Source organism: Silurus aristotelis (genome assembly GCF_946808225.1).
Source record: "Silurus aristotelis genome assembly, chromosome: 21".
NCBI lineage: Eukaryota > Metazoa > Chordata > Actinopteri > Siluriformes > Siluridae > Silurus > Silurus aristotelis.
Window position 1 is genome coordinate 2,006,223 of NC_139594.1, and position 23,155 is coordinate 2,029,377.

The 23,155-nt window shown below is 41.0% G+C and overlaps 1 protein-coding gene across 2 annotated transcripts in view; it reads left to right on the top strand.

Annotated features, from left to right (window-relative positions):
• arhgap27l (Rho GTPase activating protein 27, like) overlaps window positions 1–22,724 on the top strand; it is a 41,302-nt gene extending 18,578 nt beyond the window's left edge. Inside the window, exons 3-19 of one of the 2 annotated variants that reach the window (XM_083524360.1) lie at window positions 8,897–9,319; window positions 10,232–10,435; window positions 12,429–12,509; window positions 12,794–12,874; window positions 13,015–13,098; window positions 13,787–13,873; window positions 15,214–15,281; window positions 15,522–15,609; window positions 16,257–16,358; window positions 16,608–16,706; window positions 16,969–17,053; window positions 17,278–17,400; window positions 18,269–18,367; window positions 18,757–18,834; window positions 18,939–19,073; window positions 19,856–19,961; window positions 21,009–22,724. In XM_083524360.1, coding sequence (XP_083380486.1) covers window positions 8,897–9,319; window positions 10,232–10,435; window positions 12,429–12,509; window positions 12,794–12,874; window positions 13,015–13,098; window positions 13,787–13,873; window positions 15,214–15,281; window positions 15,522–15,609; window positions 16,257–16,358; window positions 16,608–16,706; window positions 16,969–17,053; window positions 17,278–17,400; window positions 18,269–18,367; window positions 18,757–18,834; window positions 18,939–19,073; window positions 19,856–19,961; window positions 21,009–21,186 — 2,121 coding nt within the window. In that variant the 3' untranslated portion in view covers window positions 21,187–22,724. The remainder of the gene's footprint in view (window positions 1–8,896; window positions 9,320–10,231; window positions 10,436–12,428; window positions 12,510–12,793; window positions 12,875–13,014; window positions 13,099–13,786; window positions 13,874–15,213; window positions 15,282–15,521; window positions 15,610–16,256; window positions 16,359–16,607; window positions 16,707–16,968; window positions 17,054–17,277; window positions 17,401–18,268; window positions 18,368–18,756; window positions 18,835–18,938; window positions 19,074–19,855; window positions 19,962–21,008) is intronic. The other variant, XM_083524361.1, reaches the window with a different exon arrangement.
• The last annotated feature ends 431 nt before the right edge of the window (window positions 22,725–23,155 follow it).

A 23,155-nucleotide genomic window follows, 5' to 3' on the forward strand; every position in this document is an offset into this window, starting at 1 on the left:
GTGTGTGTGTGTGTGGGGGGGGGGGACATTTTAAAAACTATTCAGTTCTTGATGATCTGGATTTACTTGGTGAGTGTTAAAAGAGAACTGTTGGTAATACGGTATGACACCTGACACCTGACACCTCGTTCCACACCCCATTCACTGGTATAATAAACTTCACTCTTCTGGGAAGATGTTCCACTAGATTTTGTGGAGATCCATTCAGCCACATTAGTAAAATCAGGTCCTGATGTAGGTGATGTGAGGAGGCCTGGGGTGCAGTCAGCATGACCAATTCATGGTGTTCAGTTGAGTTTAGAGATCTGTAACATGAGATCTTCCTCTCCAATCCATGGAAAGCAGATCTTCATGGAGTAGGAACAGGTTTGGGGCTCCTAGTTCAAAAACTTCATGCTAGGGCATCCAAAGACGTCTGTCACAAGTGTGTGTATTGTAGGATCTTCTCACGCGCACCGACAACGTTCCGGGTTCACGTGTTGCTCTAAAAATGGGACCAAAGACCAGGCTTTCACTATTTCCTGCTCCCTGTTGGCTGCGCAATCCCGGGTTACAAAAAAGAAACGTCAGAACACGTGAATCATTGACAAAACTAAGACTTTGACCAGGTTCTGTTTCCTAATGTGTAACAGACTTAAAGACCCGAGTGTTTCCATAGCGACAGCGCGTTCACTGAAAACAAAAACGTTAAAAACGTGTAAAAAAAAATAATAAACTATATAATGACGTCAGGAAATGTTAACCGTTGAATGGAAAGAGTCTCCAGCGTCAGCGTTTTGTACATTTACACTTTCAGTGATGTTCGAACGACTGGTCGCAGCGTCGGCGTGTGTCAAACGTCCGTCACGCCAAACGTCTCTGTGGCACATTTGCGCAGAAGTATTTCACGTTCGCCATTCATTCGAACTCCTCGATGAAATTGCAGACGTGGGTCAGAATAACACCAGTTATCACCCTAAACCCTCGACCGCTCAGTTATATGAGTGAGATATTTGTATGTCGCTCTGGTTGCCAAATGTAATAAAAGTCATCCTGATCAGTTACACTTTTGCTTGGTACTGCTACACTGTTATCACCTGAGTAATCGGGTGTATATTATTGCTTAAATGGTGCACATACACATTTCGTCCAGAAATGGTTTCTGATGTCCTGCTGCTGCTCCGATACTGATATTCATGAACATTTATTCTACACATCATTATTATATTTAAACCAGTTTTAGGCATGAGCTCATTCTGACATTTATCGTGGAATGGAATCCGGGTTGGTGCAGTCTGTCATTTCTTAAAGGTGCAAGCTGTTGTGTGAGATTGTGCTGTTGTAGTTGTGTGTGTGTGTGTGTGTGTGTGTGTGTGTGTGTGTGTGTGTGTGTGTGTGTGTGTGTGTGTGTGTATTCTCAGCACCTAAAGAGGATGTTTTCAAGCTCATTACAATAATGTCACTTGATTATGAGGTTCTGAAAGGTCATGTATGGAGAACTGTCTCACTTTCATGTGTGTGTGTGTGTGTGTGTGTGTGTGTGTGTGTGTGTGTGTGTGTGTAAGTGGTGGCTGGTTAGGTGTGGAGGAAGTCCTCATCACAGACACTCACTGTAGAAAGGCCAAAAATGATTGTGTTTTGTTGTGTTGGATCTATTCAGTGATGTTTTGGAAGATCACGTGACCATGATTACGTCTGTAGCCTGTAGCTGCGAACTGATTAACTGAGCTCTGGCTCGCACGGGCGTCGCCACTCTGACACATCAATTTAAATATCATTTCAGGGTGTGTATGCGGTCTGACAAAGTTTGTAGACATCTGACCATAAGGTTGCCATATGAACTTTTTTGAACATCTCATTCCACACGTAGTCCCCATTTGCTATTATCTGGAAAGATGGTACACGAGATTTTGTTGGAGATTTGTGTGAGATTCATTCAGCCACATGGAAATGTGTTCGTAAATTCGGGTACTGATGCAGGTGAGGTGAGGAGGCCTGGGGGTCATCAATAGCGATGGAGCTGGAGATCTTCCACTTCAATATACAGTATATAAATAATGTGTGTAAAAATTATGACTATTATATGATGTCATTTCTCTCAGCGATTGTAGTGTACATGACGTTTTCCAGAGCGTATCTTTGCAGGGATTATGGACCTCGACCCCGGCTCTGCTAAAACCGAGGGGGTTTAATGATGTATATGTTTATATACGTTTAAAAATCAATTAAAAAAAGAAACAATTAGTAAAAAAAAAGTAAAAGAAAAAAAAAAGCTTAAATTTAATTACAAATATTTAACATTTATTTGTGAAACGGAGGCAAAAATCGAAATCTTGCGACTTTTCAAATGTTATTTATACAATTAAGATCAAAATATTAGCGTCACTTCCGTAATTCCATTTATTATTGAATAATTATTATTAATATTATAATTAATATTATTATTATTATTATCATTATCATTATTATAATAACTATTATTAGCTTTGTTATTATAGATATTATTATTATGATTATGATTATTATTATTAAATATTATTATGGTTATTATAATTATCATCATTATATAATATTTATTATAATGATGATAATAATTATTATAATAATAATAATAGTAATAATAATAATTATAATAATACTTACTTCTTGTGGGATCACCACCTGCAGGAGGGACCGTAAGGGACCGGTGCTGTGAGGATTGGGCAGCAGTCGAAGGCAGGGGTCTGCTTAGACTGCTGCCCCCGCGACCCGAATTACGGATAAGTGGGAGAAAATGAATGAATGAATGAATAATAATAATTATTATTATTATTAATATTATTTTTATAATGGGGGGGAGTGGTGGCTCCAGCGGTTAAGGCGCTGGGTTGTCGATCGGAAGGTCGGGGGTTCAAGCCCCAGTATCGCCAAGCTGCCACTCTTGGGCCCTTGAGCAAGGCCCTTAACCCACTATGCTCCGGGGGTCCCTTACGAGAAAAATAAATCAAGGACCGTGACGTCGGAGTGACGTGGGGCCGCCTTCCCGTGGGCTCACCACCTGCAGGAGGGACCGTAAGGGACCGGTGCTGTGAGGATTGGGCAACAGTCGAAGGACCCGAATTACGGATAAGCGGGAAGAGATGAGATGAGATGAATGAATTTTTATAATGAATATTATAATAATTATTATCATTATAATAAATATTATTATTATTATTATTATTATAATTATTATTATGATGAAATGATTTCAGAAAAGCATACTGTGACATATTTGATCATGATGCTAAAATCATTACATTCAACTCTGCTCTGTGTGTGTGTGTGTGTGTGTGTGTGTGTGTGTGTGTGTGTGTGTGTGTGTGTGTGTGTGTGTGTGTGTGTGTTTGTTTTGGTGAAGATTTGGCTCGCCTGAAAATAAATATGACTCATCTTTTCTGTGTGTATCACACACACACACACACACACACACACACACACACACACACACACACGCACACACACACACACACACGTGCGCACACACACACACACGCACGCAAATGAACGTTCACAAAGAACAAAACGTGTATTGTGGACGAAGTCACACTGTGCCCGTGTTTAACGTGGCACAGGAAACACAGTCGCTGCTCCAATGCGGATGAAGGCGTAGACTTCGCGTCCTGGTTCGATTTACTCACGGCGGCGTAGCTGCTCTTCACACGCCGTCTCACAAGCTCTTCAGATCATGAGGTCAAATCCTTCACTCACCTCTGTGTCACTGTGAAACAGCAGATTTAAGGGGGAAAAGGTTAAAGTGTGTGTGTGTGTGTGTGTGTGTGTGTGTGTGTGTGTGTGTGTGTGTGTGTGTGTGTGTGTGTGTGTGTGTGGTTAAAGTGTGTGTGTGTGTGTGTGTGTGTGTGTGTGTGTGTGTGTGTGTGTGTGTGTGTGTGTGTGTGTGTATATGTGTGTGTGTGTGTGTCACACAGATCAGCTGCAAATGTCAGAATGTGTCATTGCTCTTAAACATCAATATACAGAATGTGGCCAAAGGTGGACACCTGACCAAAAGATGCTTTTTTGAACATCTCATTCCACATCGAGTCTCCGTTTGCTCTTATAATAATCTCCACTCTTCTGGGAAGATGTTCCACTGGATTTTGTGTGAGATTCATTCAGCCACAATGTTGTTAATAATAATATTTATGAAACTGGCTTTGTTGCGTCATGCTGGAACAAGATTGGGTTTCCCAGTTCAAGAGAGGGGAAATGTGCCTGGAGAAGTGGGGTGTCCCAATACTTTTGCTTATGTAGTGTATGTAAAATTATATGTGTGTCTTTGTGTGTGTGTGTGTGTGTGTGTGTGTGTGTGTGTGAGGTTTTTTTTCGAACACATTCGCTCTGATTATGGAGGATTAAATGGATGTTCCTTTATTCTACACCTCGGCTCTGGTGAAACCGAGGGTGTGTCTGAGTTCTGCGTGTCCTCAAGTCATTTTAATAACAATGACTAACAAAGCTGTTGGTGTTGCGGTGAGTCGGCGCTCATTCGGCTCCTCACAGCCTGAAGAGCAAACAGAAGCTCAGGTTGTCAGGTTGCAGGGACGTTCCCCTGTTCAGACACCACCGTTCCAGCTTTCACAGAACCTGTAGCATTTTTTTCTTTCCTCATTTCGGCACGAATACGAAAAACGTTTGTTTACGCTCGAGTTCTCGTTCCTCGTCCTGCAGAGGAAATTGCTGTTGTGTAATCAGTGCGTCCTCCACCCACTAATAGCGTCCACGTTGTGCCACCGTGTGTGTGTGTGTGTGTGTGTGTGTGTAATCCTCAAGAGAACATCAACACAGCACCCCGTGTCAGTAATATGTATTTCTTTCCCACACACACATCCAGAAATGCAGTTTCTCTGTTCCTCTCGTTGCCGTGGTTACTGACCCGTGTTGTTGTTCGGTGTAAATCAAAAGTGAGAAACGAGCAGAACTTCTGTTTTTTCGCTCTCTATCGAACGTGCGGTTGAAACGAATGCGTTTCTCTTGTCATCCACGTCTTGGAGGATTTGAAGAATCTTCACCTCTGCGCTTTCGGCCACGGTGCCGGTGGATGAAATGATCCGCAGCATCCGCCGTAAATTCGGCCCTGGCATGGTGACCTTCCTGAGGTTTCCCAAGGTAAGCTGAGGACAGGCAAGTGTTGTGTGTGTGTGTGTGTGTGTGTGTGTGTGTGTGTGTGTGTGTGTGTGTGTGTATATGTGTGTGTGTGTGTTTATTTCATATACACTGTATAACCAAAAGTTTGTGGACACCTGACCTTTAGATTCGCGTGAGCTTTTCCACATTTAGTCTCCAATCACTGTTATAATGAGCTCCACTCGTCTGGAAAGATGTTTCACTAGATTGTGTGGAGATTTGTGTGAGTTTCAGCCACAAAGAGGGTGTCAGTAAAGTCAGGTACCACAGGGTGTAGGTGAGGTGAGGAGGTCTGGAGTGCAGTCCACCTGAAATAATCATTCATTTTCAATAGGGTTGGAGCTTTATAGCAGGAGATCTTTGTAAAAATGTATGTAGGAATCTATGAGTACTATGATTTATTATGGCTATAATGATCCTGTTATCATTTTTATCACGACTTTTAACTTAATCAGGAGTTTCTGCATCATTTATTCCTCCTGAAATGTTCTGCGAGAGATTTGATTTTGTAGTAAAGTTCTCACCAAATGGAAACACTTCAGTAAAATACAGACAGGAATTACGTTCACTTCATTACTGTCTGATTAGTCATGTGTTATTTATTCATTCTCATCACTTCAGCACTTTATATTTATCATAGATCATCTACGTTATTTAGCACGAAACCTTACACTGAACATTTATCATGGAATAAGCCTCTGTACTGACGTGCAGTATTTCGCTCTGCTTTGCCTCTGCTACACATAAAGATAAAGTAGTGCCATAAGATTACATACAAATTCATCATAATAAAGTGTTTAATAAATAGTTACAGAGAGAGATAATAAAATACATTTCTACTAATAATGACGTATAGAAATATAGAAATATTATATATACATTTATAAATATTTATAAAATATATTTCTCATGTATACGTTTTCTTCAGTTCTTCTCCATCAAACTCATCTTGTGTCTCGACCCATTTATTAAACTCAAATAAAATAAATTTATTAAACAGTATTCACCTTACAACTTAAAGCACATGCTACTGTAATAACAGATGCTTATAAGTGGTGCGTAATTTAGTTAGGACACTGAATAAACTGGCAGCAAACAACCTGTATGTTCTGAACTCGCACCTGAGCTTGCAGCCAATCACAATTCACTATTCGATTAATTTATTCATTAATAACCAGGATGTAATTACCGTATTTTTCGGACTATAAGCCGCTACTTTTTTCCCACATTTTGAACTTTAAAAAAGAAGCGGCTAATTTATGGATTTTTCCTGGGTTTTTTCCGGTTTCACAAACTTCAAGCCAAAAAACTGAACCCCATAACATTAGACCAATGAAATTTCTGAACGGAAACGAAAAAACGCACCTCACCTGTGTTCTGAGCTGCACGGCATCGGGAGAAAAAACTTCCACCTATGGAGATTTTTAAACGCATGATGATGCAAAAAGATAAACTCTCGAGAGAAATAGTTGTAAAAGGAAGGAGGAAGACAGTGAACAATGACTTTCTTGGTCGGCTACTGTTTAGATACAAGCCGTTGTAGCGTGTTGAGTCTGGGTGAAGGGAGAGCTCGCTAACTCCAGTTACAACAGAAATCATATAAGCACAGACAGGTTTCCAAAACTCGTGCTTTTTTATTTTTCTTGGCAACAGTGTTACGGGTTAGTCAAAGAATATTAGAAATGAGCATCAGACAATAATAAGGACATATTCCTCGGTCTTGCACACACGCAGTAATACCGGGAAAATACGGCGGCAGCCTATCCCAAAATACCGCTCTGCTCTTAAAGGAGCCACAACATATTTCACCTGTTACACCGTGTAACAGACACTGTCTTTCGTTAAAGCCTGTGTAAAGTTCATTAGTTTCAGTGTAGACAAGTGCGGCTTATTTATGTTTAAAATAAAAATATTTGTAAAATTCAGTGGGTGCGGCTTATATATGGCTGCGCTTTATAGTCTGGAATTTACGGTAACCAGATGAAGAACATTTCTTTTTAAAATTGTGTTCTATTATGGATGTTTTTACTGCAGACGAATCAGATTCAGTTTTTTTTTTTTTTTTTGTCCCTCACACATCATGTGCACACTTTCCAACCCCCTGATTTAATAGCAAAGGACAAAAAAAAAGTTCTTCTCCTCATTCTTGCGAACTGAATTTATTTTCTTTGCAATACAGATGTTGCAGTGATGTGGGGGGATTTCTGTATCACTTCTGTGTAAAATCAAAAGAAAAGCAACAGTTTTATGACGCTCTGATCCCCTGCTGCTCAGAGTGTGTGTACAGGTTCAGCTGTGTTCCTGGAAAATTAAAAGCCACACACACACACACACACACACACACACACACACACACACACACACACACAAACACACACACAAACACACAGTCGAAATACTTTCACTTCCTGAATGCAAGTGACCTGCTGCTTTCAAATAAACATTTTCCTGTTGTGCTTTTTTATCACTTTGAAATGAAGAGAACAGACTTTTGAGAATAATTTATTACAGATTCATTGACAAAAATATATTAAAATGTAAGGCACTGATTCTGATAGAGTTTAGACCAGTAGAGAATGTCTTGGTAGCCCTGGCAACCCTTCACTGAAAACTTTACCGTATATAAAGACTGAAGTTTTATTCCATTGTGTATTTCAGAATCCCAGATAGACTCCGGATCCTGACCACCTGAAAATCAGGGAACGTGAAAAACAAGAAAACAACTTGTCTTTTTGTTTTCCTTTACACATGCTAAAGTAGGAATAGTTCAAAGGTAACCACATCATAGTCGTATATGGAATGTCGTATTTTTTATCCATTTATAGCATGTTATGGAATGTCGGTCTGAAGTACCAGAATTCCTTTACATCCGATTCTTTGTTAATAAATTATTAATAATTACACTTCAGTGGGACGTTACAGGGAACCAGTCTCAGACTTGGTCGGCCATTAAAACCATTGCAAACACCAGCAGGAGCTGAAAGAAACCTGTACTGGTGTCTGTGAAATGTGGGAGAAACTGTGACCTTTGTGTGTGTGTGTGTGTGTGTGTGTGTGTGTGTGTGTGTGTGTGTGTGTGTGTGTGTGTGTGAAGCTGAAATCAGGGATAGATATCCGATTCCTGTCCTCTGTGTCTCTTTTGTTAGTGCTGAATAAAAGGAAAGGCTCAGCTCAGGGATTTCGCTGCTCCACTCTGCTTTGTCCTGTGCAGGTTTCCATGGCGTTTTGTTTGAGTTGATGATGGGAAATCTGGCACTGGGGTATTACTCACACGGAGAGCAGGAACCGTGCAGGTCACGATGAAAGCGGGTGGACAGCGTGATATTACGAAAGGTTATTCCACCTCTGCCGGACTCAACACTCAGAAAAGTGGAATAAGAGAAATTTTGGACTTTTATTGATCTAAACCCAGTGTTTCACAGTCTGGATCCTGGTTTTGTTCAAGATTAGTGTGGAGAACATGTTCAAGCATGGGCTCGGTTTTTCCAGTGTGTCTTGTGTAAGAGCAGTCTTACCTGTTTGAGTTCGATCAGAATACTCTGGACTACAAAGCCTTTGGGAAAATAAGCCACTCCGGTGCACTTTTTCATTCTCACCAGGTGACCTGAGCGCTGGGGATCAGATTCCTAGCTTTTCAATAATACTACACTTTAAACTCCAACATGGGAGGGTTTTAACGCTTTTCAAACATTAAAACTCATCCTCTTGCCTTCATTTTGGATTTGGTTACTAGTTTATTTGCTAAACACTCTTTATTTTTTCCCTCCTGCAGGAGCATGAGAACCCCACCACGGCGGTGTATGCTAACGTCGCTGAGCTGAAGAAGCTCACGCCTTGTGTTGTTCCCTCAGCCACCTCCACCTGCTCATCCCCCGGCCTCTCCCTAAGTCCGGCTCCAGACTCACCTGAATGGGAGGCTCAAACTGAGCAGGACAACAACAAAATGTTCTACCCTGCCACACACCCTCAGAGCCCCACTCTGCCGGTGGGGGTGGACCCCCAGGCTCTGACCGTCCCTGTTGTGGGAGCTCCGTCTGTTTCCGCTCCATCCTCTCTGCCGCCGACTGTCCCTCCGGGATCAGACTGGGAACAGCTCTTGGACGAGACGACGGGGAGACACTTCTACTACAATGCCACGCTGAATCAGACATCGTGGGTCGCTCCGGACCCAAACAGCTCTCTCCTGGAAAGACTGGTAAGGCTGTACGGACTTGATAACTTTTTGGTGAGGAGCTACAGGAGCTACAGTTGCAGCCCCTGGTGTAACTGTTGGTGCTGCTAATTTAACTTATTCCTCTGGTCTTATTCAGGGTTGTTCTCGCTATTAATTGCTGATCTCTTGGAGTAGTAGAACCCATCGTGGGCTCTTTGCTTAGCAGAGACACACCTGATATAAGCTGAGGTTCAGTATCAGTTAATCCAGTAGAAGATTTGATAGCTCTCAAAGACTATTGGGGATGTATTTTTTATGTGTTGTTTGCATTATTACATGACTGAATCTCTTCAAACTGTTGACATACAACAGGAAATTTTTAGCTTTGAGAAGTGGGAGGGACAAACAGGCACTGAGACCATGCCTCCTTCACTGGTACTGAAGGGCAGACACAAGGCATGGCTTTCCAGAAACGTTTAGAGACCACATCTCGATCATGGGGAATGGCAAGAACAACTCCTTTTGCATAGCGAAGAGGTAGCGTGTGGTTATGATCAGTGGGTGGACCTCTGATCAGAAGGTCATGAGTTAACATCCCACTGGCATTAAGATGCCACTGCTCTGCCCTTGAGTTCAACTTGGGCTTAAGGATTAAGGCTCCTAACCCTCAACTGCTCATTTGTATGAATGAAATAATTGTAAATCGCTCTGGATTAGGGCTTCTGCCAAATGGTGTAAATGTAATACACACCTTCTTCAAAGCTTATAATGTTATTTATATGTGAGAAAAAAGAAAGAACTGGTCATGTGAGATCACTCAGCCAATTTCCTATCTCTTCATCCATTTCCTCTCTCTCTCTCTCTCTCTCTCTCTCTCTCTCTCTCTCTCTCTCTCTCTCTCTCTCTCTCTCTCTCTCTCACACACTCTCTCTATCTCACTCTCTCTTTTAAAAGCCACCTTTACCACAGGAGGATTACCCCTCAATTGACCATAAGGTTCAGGCCGTCCCCTTTAGAGACCCACCCCAGTCCCCGGTCAGGCTGCCAGTCCTGCCCAGACTTGCTGTTGATCCTGGGACGCCTGTTCCACCCGGCTGGAGCTGCTCCATGGAGCCTGATGGAAAAACCATCTTCACTCATGATGAAACACATCAACAGGTAAACAGCAGCACTGACGGTTATTTTCCACACACAAGCACAACATGGACAACAAATCAACAAGTGTAAAAAAAGATTTCTGTCAAAAATTCCAAACAGTTGGCGAAAAACATTTCGTGGACCAGTTCCACTGCGTATGTGGTCCGACGTTTCTTCAGTTCCTCGCTCATAATTTTAATTCCTATCAGCAATTAGTTCCCTTTTTACTGTTTTGTGTCTAGCAAATGGACGACAGTCGTAGAACCATTGCTTCAATCATATCAAGTCATCAAAGAAATTAATTTAATAAGGAAGCAGTAGAGACCGCTACTTATGGAGCTAGTACGGTTAGCTTGTGTGGCTAATCAAATCCAAAATTGAAGCTAGTGTGGAGCTGAAGGTGCAGTGTAGATCAGTTTTAAATTTGTTTGAACAATTGTAGTACGGATGATGTGTGTAGTTTGCTGTATAGCCGTGCAGAATGACTATCAACTTGTCTGGTCACATGTGTACGTGTCACATGTATGTTACAGCAGAGTGAAATTCTTTCTTTGCATGATGATGTTTGGAAACTGGGTTAAGAAATAGCATATTCAGCTGCCCATAACTTTATATTATAATTACAGAATAATGAGCTTGTTGTGTCAGCGATTTTATATGTAAATCTGTCTCTTTATATCTGCTCAGCACAGCTTCTCTACATACAAAACAAGCAAATACACATACTGAGTTTCCTCTAGAGACGGTATACTGAGACGGCAATCTGAAAAAGAAAGTGGTGTTTCTATATTTTCTCATATAAACCTTTAATATCCTGAAGCTCTGAAATGATGAGTTGTGTTTAATTATCCACATCTGTTTTCAAGACCGTTCTTTTGTGAGCAGTTACCGTTAATATTTAGAAAGCTGTTATATTTTATTAAATGCCATTCAAGAAGATCGGATTCTTGATCTGTTCATCGAACTAAAAATAATGGAGTGAAGTTCTCATATGAACAGGTCCTGATTGTCTGCATAGCTGTGTGGAATATCGTCTTTTCTTCCTCTTGGAATAGAGAAGACTTTTCTGAAATCATATGAAGACCTTTGTAGCGTTCTTAAACAACAGCGCCCTCTGTGGGGTTGATTCGGTAGCATGAACACTAACATTGGTGACATTAACAGCTATGTGTGGATTTACAGTACATGTGATCTGTGTGTGGATCTGTGTGTGATCTGTGTATGGGTATATGTGTGATCTGTGTATGGATCTGTGTGTGATCTGTGTATGAATTTATGTGTGATCTGTGTGTGATCTTTGTATGGATCTTTGTGTGATCTGTGTGTGATCTGTGTATGGATCTGTGTGTGATTTGTGTGTGAATTTATGTGTGATCTGTGTGTGATCTTTGTATGGATCTTTGTGTGATCTGTGTGTGACCTGTGTATGGATCTGTGTGTGATCTGTGTGTGCGATCTGTGTATGGATCTGTGTGTGTGATCTGTGTATGGATCTATGTGTGATCTGTGTGTGATCTGTGTGTGATCTGTGTGTTTGATCTGTGTATGGATCTATATGTGATCTGTGTGTGATCTGTGTGTTTGATCTGCGTATGGATCTATGTGTGATCTGTGTTTGATCTGTGTATGGATCTATGTGTGATCTGTGTGTGATCTGTGTGTGATCTGTGTGTTTGATCTGTGTATGGATCTATGTGTAATCTGTGTGTGATCTGTGTGTTTGATCTGTGTATGGATCTATATGTGATCTGTGTGTGATCTGTGTGTTTGATCTGTGTATGGATCTATATGTGATCTGTGTTTGATCTGTGTATGGATCTATGTGTGATCTGTGTGTGATCTGTGTGTTTGATCTGTGTATGGATCTATGTGTGATCTGTGTTTGATCTGTGTATGGATCTATGTGTGATCTGTGTGTTGATTTCACAACACTGGTATAGTTCTGTACAGAATGTGTTGGTGTAAGATCAGGTCTAGGGCATATCCCTTTTTTACATTTGTCTTTTTTTCACAGTGGATCCAGTCAAAAGATGAGAAAGGCAAGAGATATTATTACACAAAGGACGGCTCTGTGTCTCAGTGGAATCTTCCAGAGGTTTGGGGTTTTTTAGTGATCTTTTGTTATTGCTCTCTTCTTTCTTTCATTAGATCATTCTGGCTTGTTTTTTTTTTCTTTTTCTTTCCTATTTTCCTTTTTCCTTATTTCCACAACTTTCATTTTCCACACCTTTCTTTTCTTTTCTTTTCTTTTCTTTTCTTTTCTTTTCTTTTCTTTTCTTTTCTTTTCTTTTCTTTTCTTTTCTTTTCTTTTCTGTTCTTAACTGTAAATGAATCCTGTATGAACTGTATATGAGCTGTGTACGAACCCTGTATTAACAGACGTCAGTGTTGGGGAATGGTGTGGAACAGAATGGACAGTCTGCCTTGAAGAACTTGAAACACATCCCTCAGGAGGACACGGTGAGTCTGTAAGACATTCTGCTGTGTTGAGAGACATCAGCGCTCCCTGTGTCACCCTCATACAGTTTTCCGATGCTCCACACAGATGTTACTCAGTGGTGAATTCACATCGCTCTGCATTTCTCTTTTCTTTCACGCAGAAGTTTTTCCCGTCTCACCGCAGAGTTGCGTCCGATTTCAGCACCGATTCTTCGAGTACGGTGAATTCGGCAAACACACATCAGGTACGTACCCATTCCTCCTCCCTCGTTTGCTGTTCACATGCATTTATCATTAATTAACAGCGCTTTTCAGTATTATTTCCTTTTAATAAAAAATATTCTTTTAAAAAGAAAAATGGGGGAAGAAGAAGAGAAAGAAAATTACATAATATACGAAATAAAGTGATATAGAAAAAAAAGCAATAATACAAAATACATTTTTTTTTCACTATATGAATGTTTATAAGTAAAAAACACAATGTCTATGTATTTCTATTAAAAAATTATAAAAAATAGAATATAGATATTTGAGGGCAATATGGAATTTGTTTGCCCTATAAAATTATTTTATTTTTTGTCAAAAAAGGGGGGATTGTTAAAAGGAAAATTAAATAATCAAACAAATCAACATTTATTTATTTATTTATTATTTGAATAAAAAACAAAGCAAACAAAAAACCCATTTATTTATTTATTATGTATTTATTTATTTATTCATTAATTTTTTCCATTGTGTTTCTGAATATTGAATAATCCTTAACAAAGTTAACTCCATGATGAATTCGTACTAAACACAATTCTCGTTTATCATTTTTCATCCTCATTCCATAAAAACTTTCCCTGATTAAGTGTTTTATTTATTTTTTCCCATAAACAAACAATGTTAAGAGTTTGTGAGCGACCGAGAAACCTGTTGTGTTTTCCCTCGAAGGAGGACATTGTGAAGCCGAGAAGGAATCTGTCCAGCACAGATGCTCATCTCCACCACCTCCTTCACCCTCACCACCCCCACCACCATGTGCGTTAAAGTCCAGGACGATTACGATCCAATCCGTTTGGTCGTATTTCAATCCTGTAAACATGCGCTTTCACCACTAACCTCGCTGACTTCCTGCTTCCTACCATAGCATTTAAATGAGTTTTAGGAGAATAAAATGATTGAGCGTGATTCTATTTCCTCATTAGCAGTCTGGCTAGTTAGCTAGCGAAATGAAAAACAGATATAAATAGACCACCAGTTGGATAAATAAAACGTGTAGATGTTGTATTCAATATAAATACATTATATGACTATCTTTTGTCTGCTGTATGCACTCCGATCCACAAACCTGATCACTAACCCTGAAACTTGATCACTGATCCTGAAACTTGATCCCTGATCCTGAAACGTGATCACTGATCCTGAAACTTGATCCCTGATCCTGAAACGTGATCACTGATCCTGAAACGTGATCACTGATCCTGAAACGTGATCACTGATCCTGAAACGTGATCACCGATCCTGAAACTTGATCACCGATCCTGAAACGTGATCACCGATCCTGAAACTTGATCCCTGATCCTGAAACGTGATCACTGGTCCTGAAACTTGACCCCTGATCCTGAAACGTGATCACTAATCCTGAAACACGATCCCCTGATGCCTAAATGTGATCACTGATCTTAAAATGCAATCACTTGTCCATATGGTGTATATGTGCCTTAAATCACAATGGAACATTACACCATGTTACACAAAGCACTGAATTCTGGATTGTGATTGGTTCAGAAGGTGTCAGAAGCTCTGACAGCAGTGCAGCTGCACATCGCAGGTTTATATTAATACGCTCGTCTGGATACGCCATCGTTTTTATAGCAACAGGGACTATAGGAGTACAGGAAGTAATATGAAGTGTTTTCGTGTCACTGATTTGTTTCTGATAAGGGCACAACATTAAGCGATTATGGCTTAAACCTCGGTTTGGTGTTAAAGTCAGTGACGGCATGACTACACGAATCTGAAAGAAACCCGAGTGTTCACGTTTCTCCTGTTTGTGCTGCACGTGTGTGATTTCAGATCTTCACAGGAAGTCAGAGAAGTTGTGATACATGTTTGTAGTGTCTCAAGGGATCATGGGAAATAGAGTACTAATGCTTTAATGCTCAGATTAACAGTACTAACACCTTTAACTGATACGATCACAAATAACATCCACATGTGTGTGTGTTGAGTGCATTAACCAATTCTCCAAACATTTCATGGTTTCACAACTACAACCAGTAGCTTGTAAAGGGTGGAGGGCTGAAGTGTTGTCTGCATGTTCTGTCATATCGATATAAATTTTCTAGAATGTTCTCTTCCCCTCTTCCCCGTTCCAGGCTTTATTGCTGGAGAAGGCTGGAATTCTCAACAAGACCAAAATAGTGGATAATGGGAAGAAGCTGAGGTACTGGAATCTCTTTTTATGGTTTCCTAGTCATTATAATCTAATATACTCATGCTCTGTGTGAATACTGGATTCTGATTCGCTATAACGTGTGTGAGAACAGGAGGTAACTTAATTGTACAGGTAAACGAGGAACCAACGTCTGTGGGACAAGGACTATAATGATGTCCTAGGACTATAATGATGATCAGGATTCTCAGATGATGTGCCTGATTATCATCCCTTTGTGTGCGTTCTCAGGAAAAACTGGACTCAGTCATGGACCGTACTTCACGGAGGAATTCTCACCTTCTACAAAGATCCCAAATCCAATCCGGGTGGAAACGTGGTAAGATCCTTCTAATCCTGCAACATGATCCCTGATCCTAAATCACCATCACTGATCCATAAAACATGATCTCTGATCTAAAACACCCTACCTGATCCTGAGATGTGATCACTGATCCTAAAATATGTTCACTGGTCCTGAAATAATAATCCAGAAATCCTGATCACCTGGTCCAAAATCAATCTTGGGTGGGAACATGTTAAGATTCTACTAATCCCGAAACCTGATTTCCTGATCCTAAATTACCATCACTGATGCAACAACCTAATCAGTTGATCCTATTAAACATGATCACTGATCCACAAACATGATTGCTGATTCTTAAATATGATCAGGGATTCTAAAATATGATCACTAATTATGAAACATGATTACTTGATCCTAAAACATGATCACCTGAGTCCTAAATGTGATCGCTGATATTAAAAGGGCACAACTCAATTCTAAAAAGAGATCACTGATCTTTAAACACGAAAACTGATCCTGAAACAAGATCACTGATCCTGAAACAAGATCAGTGATCCTGAAACATGAATACTAAAACAAGATCACTGATCCTAAAACAAGATCACTGATCCTGAAATGCCAATTACTGATCTTAAAAACCAAATTACTGATTCTAATTCTTTAATCTTTTTACTGTACAGACTAAGACCAATCAGATCATCCCTGAGTTCACAGTGGAGCTAAGAGGAGCTTCAGTTGGCTGGGCTTCCAAAGACAAGTCCAGCAAGAAGAACGTCCTGGAGGTGCAGTAACATAATAATAACCTGATTTCACTGAAATATCGAATGCGAAACCTCATCACTACCCGATGTGTCCCACTGCCCCAGTGGGGGAGTTTATTTGTTCCTCTTTAATTAATTTGGTTGAATTGAACATCAGCAGCTCGCTGTAACAGTGGTTCATTAGTGCCGACTCGGCGTCTTTAACAAAAAGCCTGACTTTTAAAGGACCTTCAGTCTAATGACCTTAACGTTCTACTTGTCCTTCTGCAGCTAAAGACCCGTCAAGGCTCTGAGTACCTCATGCAGTACGACACCGACAGCATCATCCACGACTGGCACTATATCATCCAGGACACTATCAAACACCTGGTTAGTGGCAGCGCCATCATGTGGTCAAATCCAGGACTACACTTATATTACAGTAAAATAAGGAGCAGATTGTAAATTTAGATTGTATTAGAAGATAAAAAAAAATAGTATGAGGGAGATTTGGAGAAGTTTGGAAGGGGTGAAAACTTTTGCACATTGTTTTTTCTGAATGTCCAGTGTGTATTAAGACGTGTGTGTGTGTGTGTGTGTGTGTGTGTGTGTGTGTGTGTGTGTGTGTGTGTGTGTGTGTGTGTGTGTGCAGTATCATGATCATGGCTCAGAGGAAGAGGATGATGAGGTCATGGAGAAATCGACTCAGCCTGTCGAGCGAGAGAGGAAGAACACCAGTGAGGGCAACACACACACACACACACACACACACACACACACACACACACACACACACACACACACACACACAGAATTTAGCAGAAGCATAAACTTAAAAATGTGAATGCAGTTGTTTGATCTCAGAAGGTCAAGAAGATCAGATCAGGGTGGATCATTAGAACTTTATGAAATCAGCTGTAATTGCTAAAGGCGTTTTGTTTGCTGTTGTTTTCTCTGACAGCGATGAGGCAGAGCTCCTCAGGCGCCGTGGATTCTGATCAGAGCCGCGTTCGCACCAAACTGCGCAAGTTCCTCCAGAGGAGACCTACACTGCAAGCTGTCAAGGAGAAAGGCTACATCAAAGGTCAGCATTTGATTGAATATACCCCATCAGACATCCTGGTGTAGAGGTCACCTCATAATACCCAAAACCATGTCAAGTAAAAACTCCCTGAGACATCATGAGGATGAAACAATTACTGTAGGGAACTCAGAAGAGTAGAGATGATCAGGTGGAGAAGAGTAGAAATAATTAGGTGGAGAAGAGTAGAGATGATCAGGTGGAGAAGAGTAGAAATAATTAGGTGGAGAAGAGTAGAGATGATCAGGTGGAGAAGAGTAGAAATAATTAGGTGGAGAAGAGTAGAGATGATCAGGTGGAGAAGAGTAGAAATAATTAGGTGGAGAAGAGTAGAGATGATCAGGTGGAGAAGAGTAGAGATGATCAGAGTTGAGATGATCAGGTGGATAAGAAAAGAGATGTTCAGGTGGAGAAGACTAGAGATGATCAGGTGGAGAAAAGTAGAGATGATCAGGTGGAGAAAAGTAGAGATGATCAGGTGGAGAAGAGTAGAGATGATCAGGTGGAGAAGAGTAGAGATGATCAGGTGGAGAAGAGTAGAGATGATCAGGTGGAGAAAAGTAGAGATGATCAGGTGGAGAAGAGTAGAGATGATCAGGTGGAGAAGAGTAGAGATGATCAGGTGGAGAAGAGTAGAGATGTTCAGGTGGAGAAGAGTAGAGATGTTCAGGTGGAGAAAAGTAGAGATGATCAGGTGGAGAAGAGTAGAGATGTTCAGGTGGAGAAGAGTAGAGATGATCAGAGTAGAGATGATCAGGTGGAGAAGAATCGAGATGTTCAGTGTGACAGGAGAAGTGTTCTGAAAGTGAATCTTTATGATTACAGCAGCAGCAGCAGATCTTCTGAGGTGTTCTGTTCATCCTTTTTTCAGACAATGTGTTCGGCTGTCACCTGGACATCTTGTGTCATCGGGAGAACACCACCGTCCCCAGATTTGTGGAGAAATGTATAAAGTCGGTGGAGAGGAGAGGTACAGGGAATCATTTTCTCATTATTCTGTTAAACTTGTGGATATAAATGGCGTACAGTTAAAAAAAAGGGGTGCACTAACTTTTGCCCTCTTGCCCATGCAGCATAGCGGGGGGGAAAATTTAGGCTTGTTTTTGATCAGAAAATGGTGATTATTATTCGTATGGCAACATGCATAATTAAAATGATGAAGTTCTCTTTGGAGGAGACGATTATTTATTCATGTGTTCATTCATGGAAGGAGTCTCCAGTTTCAGGGGCTTTTGGTTAGAAGGTAAACTGGACTGAGGAGTTTCAGATGCTAGAAAACGCGAGAGAAAAGGAGGAGCATGTCGTGATGATAATAAGTGCTGGAATACGTTCTCCTCTAACACTTCGTGTCCTGCTCAGGATTAGACATTGACGGGATCTACAGAGTGAGCGGGAACCTGGCGGTCATCCAGAGGCTCAGGCACAAAGCTGATCACGGTACACGCGCAAGCTTCCGATTTAAACCTTTCATTTTCATCACTTTTAAAGGATTTTTGTCCGATCCCAATTAAAACGCCTGCCTCTGGTTGTGTGTGCTTCAGAGGAGAATCTGGATCTGGAGGATGGTCAGTGGGAGGAGATTCACGTCATCACCGGAGCTCTGAAGCTTTTCTTCAGGGAGCTCCCAGAGCCGCTGTTCCCCTACAGCTTCTTTGAAAAGTTCATCGCCGCCATCCGTGAGTCAGCTACACCCACGTTAATAATCTGATCTAACCAGATTCCAGACACGACAAAGAGCGACATTTCCATTATCAAATAAACGTCTTGGAGGAAAAGATTTTGTTAGTGTACTCAATAGACACTAGGTGGTGCTGTTTTTTCTTCCGCCACAACCTTGTTAAATTCTGATTGGTTGTCAGGTGTGTAATAGTTTTTACTTCACATCAAGTTATGAATGAAAAGTTTTTGTTTCTGTGGCAACAGACTTATATGGCAGACTTTCAAAGTGTAGCCATAAATGGATAAAACAACAAGAAAGAATAATAATAATGGTATAGAATTAAAACCTAGCGTCTTGTTCGATTTACAGAGTCTTGTATGTTCATTTCTCTTTCTTTTTTTCTCCCTCTTCCTCATCCTCCTCTCCTTCTCCTCATCTTCCTCCTCTGAGCTCACTCTTCTTTTAATTTTTTTTCGAAACAATCCTTCACACCCTCCATACTCCATCTCTTCATCATTTTCTTCCTCCACTTTGTTCTTTTCTCCCCCCTCCCTCTCTCCCTGGCTTGTTTTTCTCCTCTTCCTCTTCCTTCTCTTCCTCTTCTGCCTATTGTTCTTGATCATTCTCCTCTTCTTTCTCTGACCTCTCTCTCTGCTTCTCATCCCCATCTTCATCATCCTCCACTTCCTCCCTCATCTTTTCATCTTTTTGTCCTCTTTCTCCTTCTTCTCCTTTTCTTCTGCATCTTCCTCCTCTTCCTCTTGCTCCTTCTTTTCCTCCTCCTGTCTGTGTTTGCAGAAGTGAACGATGCGAGTCTGAGGGTGTCGTATATGCGGGACTTGGTGCAGGCGTTGCCGTTACCCAACCACAACACCATGGAAGTGCTCTTCAAACACCTGCGCAAGTAAGTAGTGCCACATGACCGCGGAGTGAAGCTCAGTGTGAACACCAGAGATCCAAGTCAAGGTTCTTCTGCTGAACTTTAATTTCTCCGATTTCACTCAGTGGAACGCACTGAAACTCGACAGGCAGATGAGCTGGTGTTCACAGTCCAGAGCGTGAAGAACAGTTTGTGTACAGTTTCCTCAACTGTACAGTACAAGAACTTCTCAACACCATTACAGTTTCTGTTCTTAGTCAAGACCACCATCAAAACCAGTTCACACAGAGCTACATTTACTTCATTTTTATCATGCACCTTCTCTTCCTTCTCCTCCGCTTCATCCTCCCCTCCTTCTCCTCCTCCTCTTCTTTATCCTCCTCCTCTTCATCTTTCTTCTTCTTCCTCATTTCTCCGTACCTTCTCCCCCTCCTCTTCCTTTCTCTGCTTTTTATTTTCCCCTTATTCTCCTCCTCCTTTTTTTTTATCCTCCTTCTCATTTTTTAACCCCACCTTCTCCTCCTCCTCCTCTTCTACTTCCTCCTGCTCATTTTTTATCTCCTCCTCTTCCTTCTACAGCTTTTCATCCTCCCACTTCTCTTCCTCTATCTCCTCCTCCTTTTTTCCCCTCTTCACACTCTTTCTCCTCCTTATCCTCCCTCTCCTCCTTCACCTCCTCCTTCTTCTTATTTTCCACTTTCTTCACTTTCTCATTCTCCTCATTCTCCTCTTCCTTTATATCTTCCACATTCTTCTCTTCCTTCACTCCCTCTTTTTTATCCTTCAGATCCTCTTTCTCCTCATGTTTTTAATCCTTCTCCTAATTCTCCATCTCCTCCTCCTCCTCCATGTCTCCTCCTTCTTTTTTTTCTATCTTGATTATCTTACATTTTTTGAGTGTGATCCTGAAGGACCTGCTCTAACATTAGCTCCAAGATAAAATCCTACATTCACACACTCTCACACTATCATAATGTTTAATACTGTGGAAACTCCCATCAGGTCAGAGGTTCACAGTGGTCTCGGATGTTCTTGTTGCATTGTGTTGAAGCTCATGTTCCTGTCCTGCAGGGTGATTGATCACAGCGACTCAAACCGGATGTCTTTCCAGAGCATGGCCATAGTCTTCGGTCCGACTCTGCTCCGGCCCGAGGAGGAATCGGGAAACATGGCCATCCATATGGTCTTCCAGAACCAGATTGTGGAACTCATCCTCAGCAAGTTCTGTGAAGTTTTTTCTGCCCGATGAGGCGTTTGGCCTGAGTGTCGCACCTGAAACTGAGCTCTCAGTGGATTTTTGGTGGATCTGAAAAGCTTCCTGGTTGACGAGAGTGACACACTCAGGCTGGGGCTCATGGACTCTGCAAATGGGTTTAGCATGGATTAGCATTAGGGAATCAAAACACCAAATTCAGGAGATCGTTCAGATCTACAGTCTTGGCATTATTGGATTGGAAGTGAACACAGAAATTTCGGAAATTGATGCTCATCAGAGTTTTAAAAGACTGATGGAGAACTTAGAGGTGTGTTTTACATTCATCCAGACTCCAAACTGAGCAGACTATGATTTAGGAATGATCTGTGGTGTTCTTTATTTCATGTCAGTATCGAGACCAGGCTTGTGCAGAATTATAATGATTGCCATCTTTAAAAACGGAAACCTTCGAGTAGATCGTGATATTAGAACCAGATGGACCTCCAGCAGCAGTCGCTCAGATTTGTAATGAAAACATTGCAATTATGTTACTCAGAATTTTTCCCGGAGTTATTAAACATCTAATATTTAATTATCAACATGAACGTTATTTACAAAGACGTCAATTTGACACTTCAGTCGTTTCAGCTCAAAATTTCCATCATTTGTTTATGTTTCTACTCAGATTTTCCACCAATATCATTTTTGATTCATAGCATCCCTATTACAGATAGGCCCAAAAGTTTGTGGACACCAGATCACCCCATTTCACATGAAGTTATAATAACCTCCACTCTTCTGGGAAGATGTTTCACCAGACTTTATAAAGATGTGTGTGAGATTCATTCGGCCACAGGGGTGTTAGTAAAGTCAGGTACTGATGTAGGTGAGAAGATGAGGCCTGGGGTCAGTCAGCATAGGAAATTTATTCATGATCAATAAGGTTGGTGCTCAATAGCAGGAGCTCTTCCACGCCAACCAATGGAAAGCAGATCTTCATGCTGGAACAAGTTTGGATCAAGTGAAGGGTGAAAGGGTTGGGTGTCCAAATACTTTAAACCCAGAATATAATAGAATCAGTGTAGGGATAAAATCATTATTGTACACAAGCTAAATTCAGGTCTTACTTGGTCTTGGTGCCAGAACTCTAAATGGCAAATAAGTGGCGGATTGCTGCCTAATCCGGTCACATGATCTCACAATCAGGATAAACAAAAGGTTATGAGGTCAATTCTCAGAATGGCCACAGTCCCACTTTTCAGACAAAAACGACTCAATAAATGTGTCGGAATTACTTTAAGAAAAGGACACAACTTAACACACACAGATAAAATCAGATATTCTGCCATTTGCGTCAGATCGGACTCGGGATTGGATGTTTTAGGTTGCGAGGGAACACTTTATACACGTGCGCATTACAGTGCAATCATGTTTAATGTTAAATAGAGCATTTATATATAGATATATCTAATCTCCAGATGTGTACAGAGAGCGATGTTTATATGGAAAGAGGTTGATAATAAAGTGATCACTTTTGTGTTAAAGGAATGTTCAACATGCCGCAACAATAAATATTCTTTTAACTCTTTGAATCCACGTGTTTACTGTGGTGTTTACTGTTTGATGTTTTCCTGTGGTGTTTACTGTCACGTTTCCTGTATTGTTTACTGTGGTGTTTCCTGTGACTTTTTCTGTGCCATTTACTGCATACTGTGGTCTTTACTGTGGTGTTTTCTGTTTCCTGTGGTCTTTACTGTGGTGTTTCCTGTTTCCTGTGGTCTTTACTGTGGTGTTTCCTGTTTCCTGTGGTCTTTACTGTGGTGTTTCCTGTTTCCTGTGGTCTTTACTGTGGTGTTTCCTGTTTCCTGTGGTCTTTACTGTGGTGTTTCCTGTTTCCTGTGGTCTTTACTGTGGTGTTTCCTGTTTCCTGTGGTGTTTACTGTGGTGTTTCCTGTTTACTGCATTGTTTCCTGTGGTGTTTCCTGTTTACTGTATTGTTTACTGTGGTGTTTCCTGTTTCCTG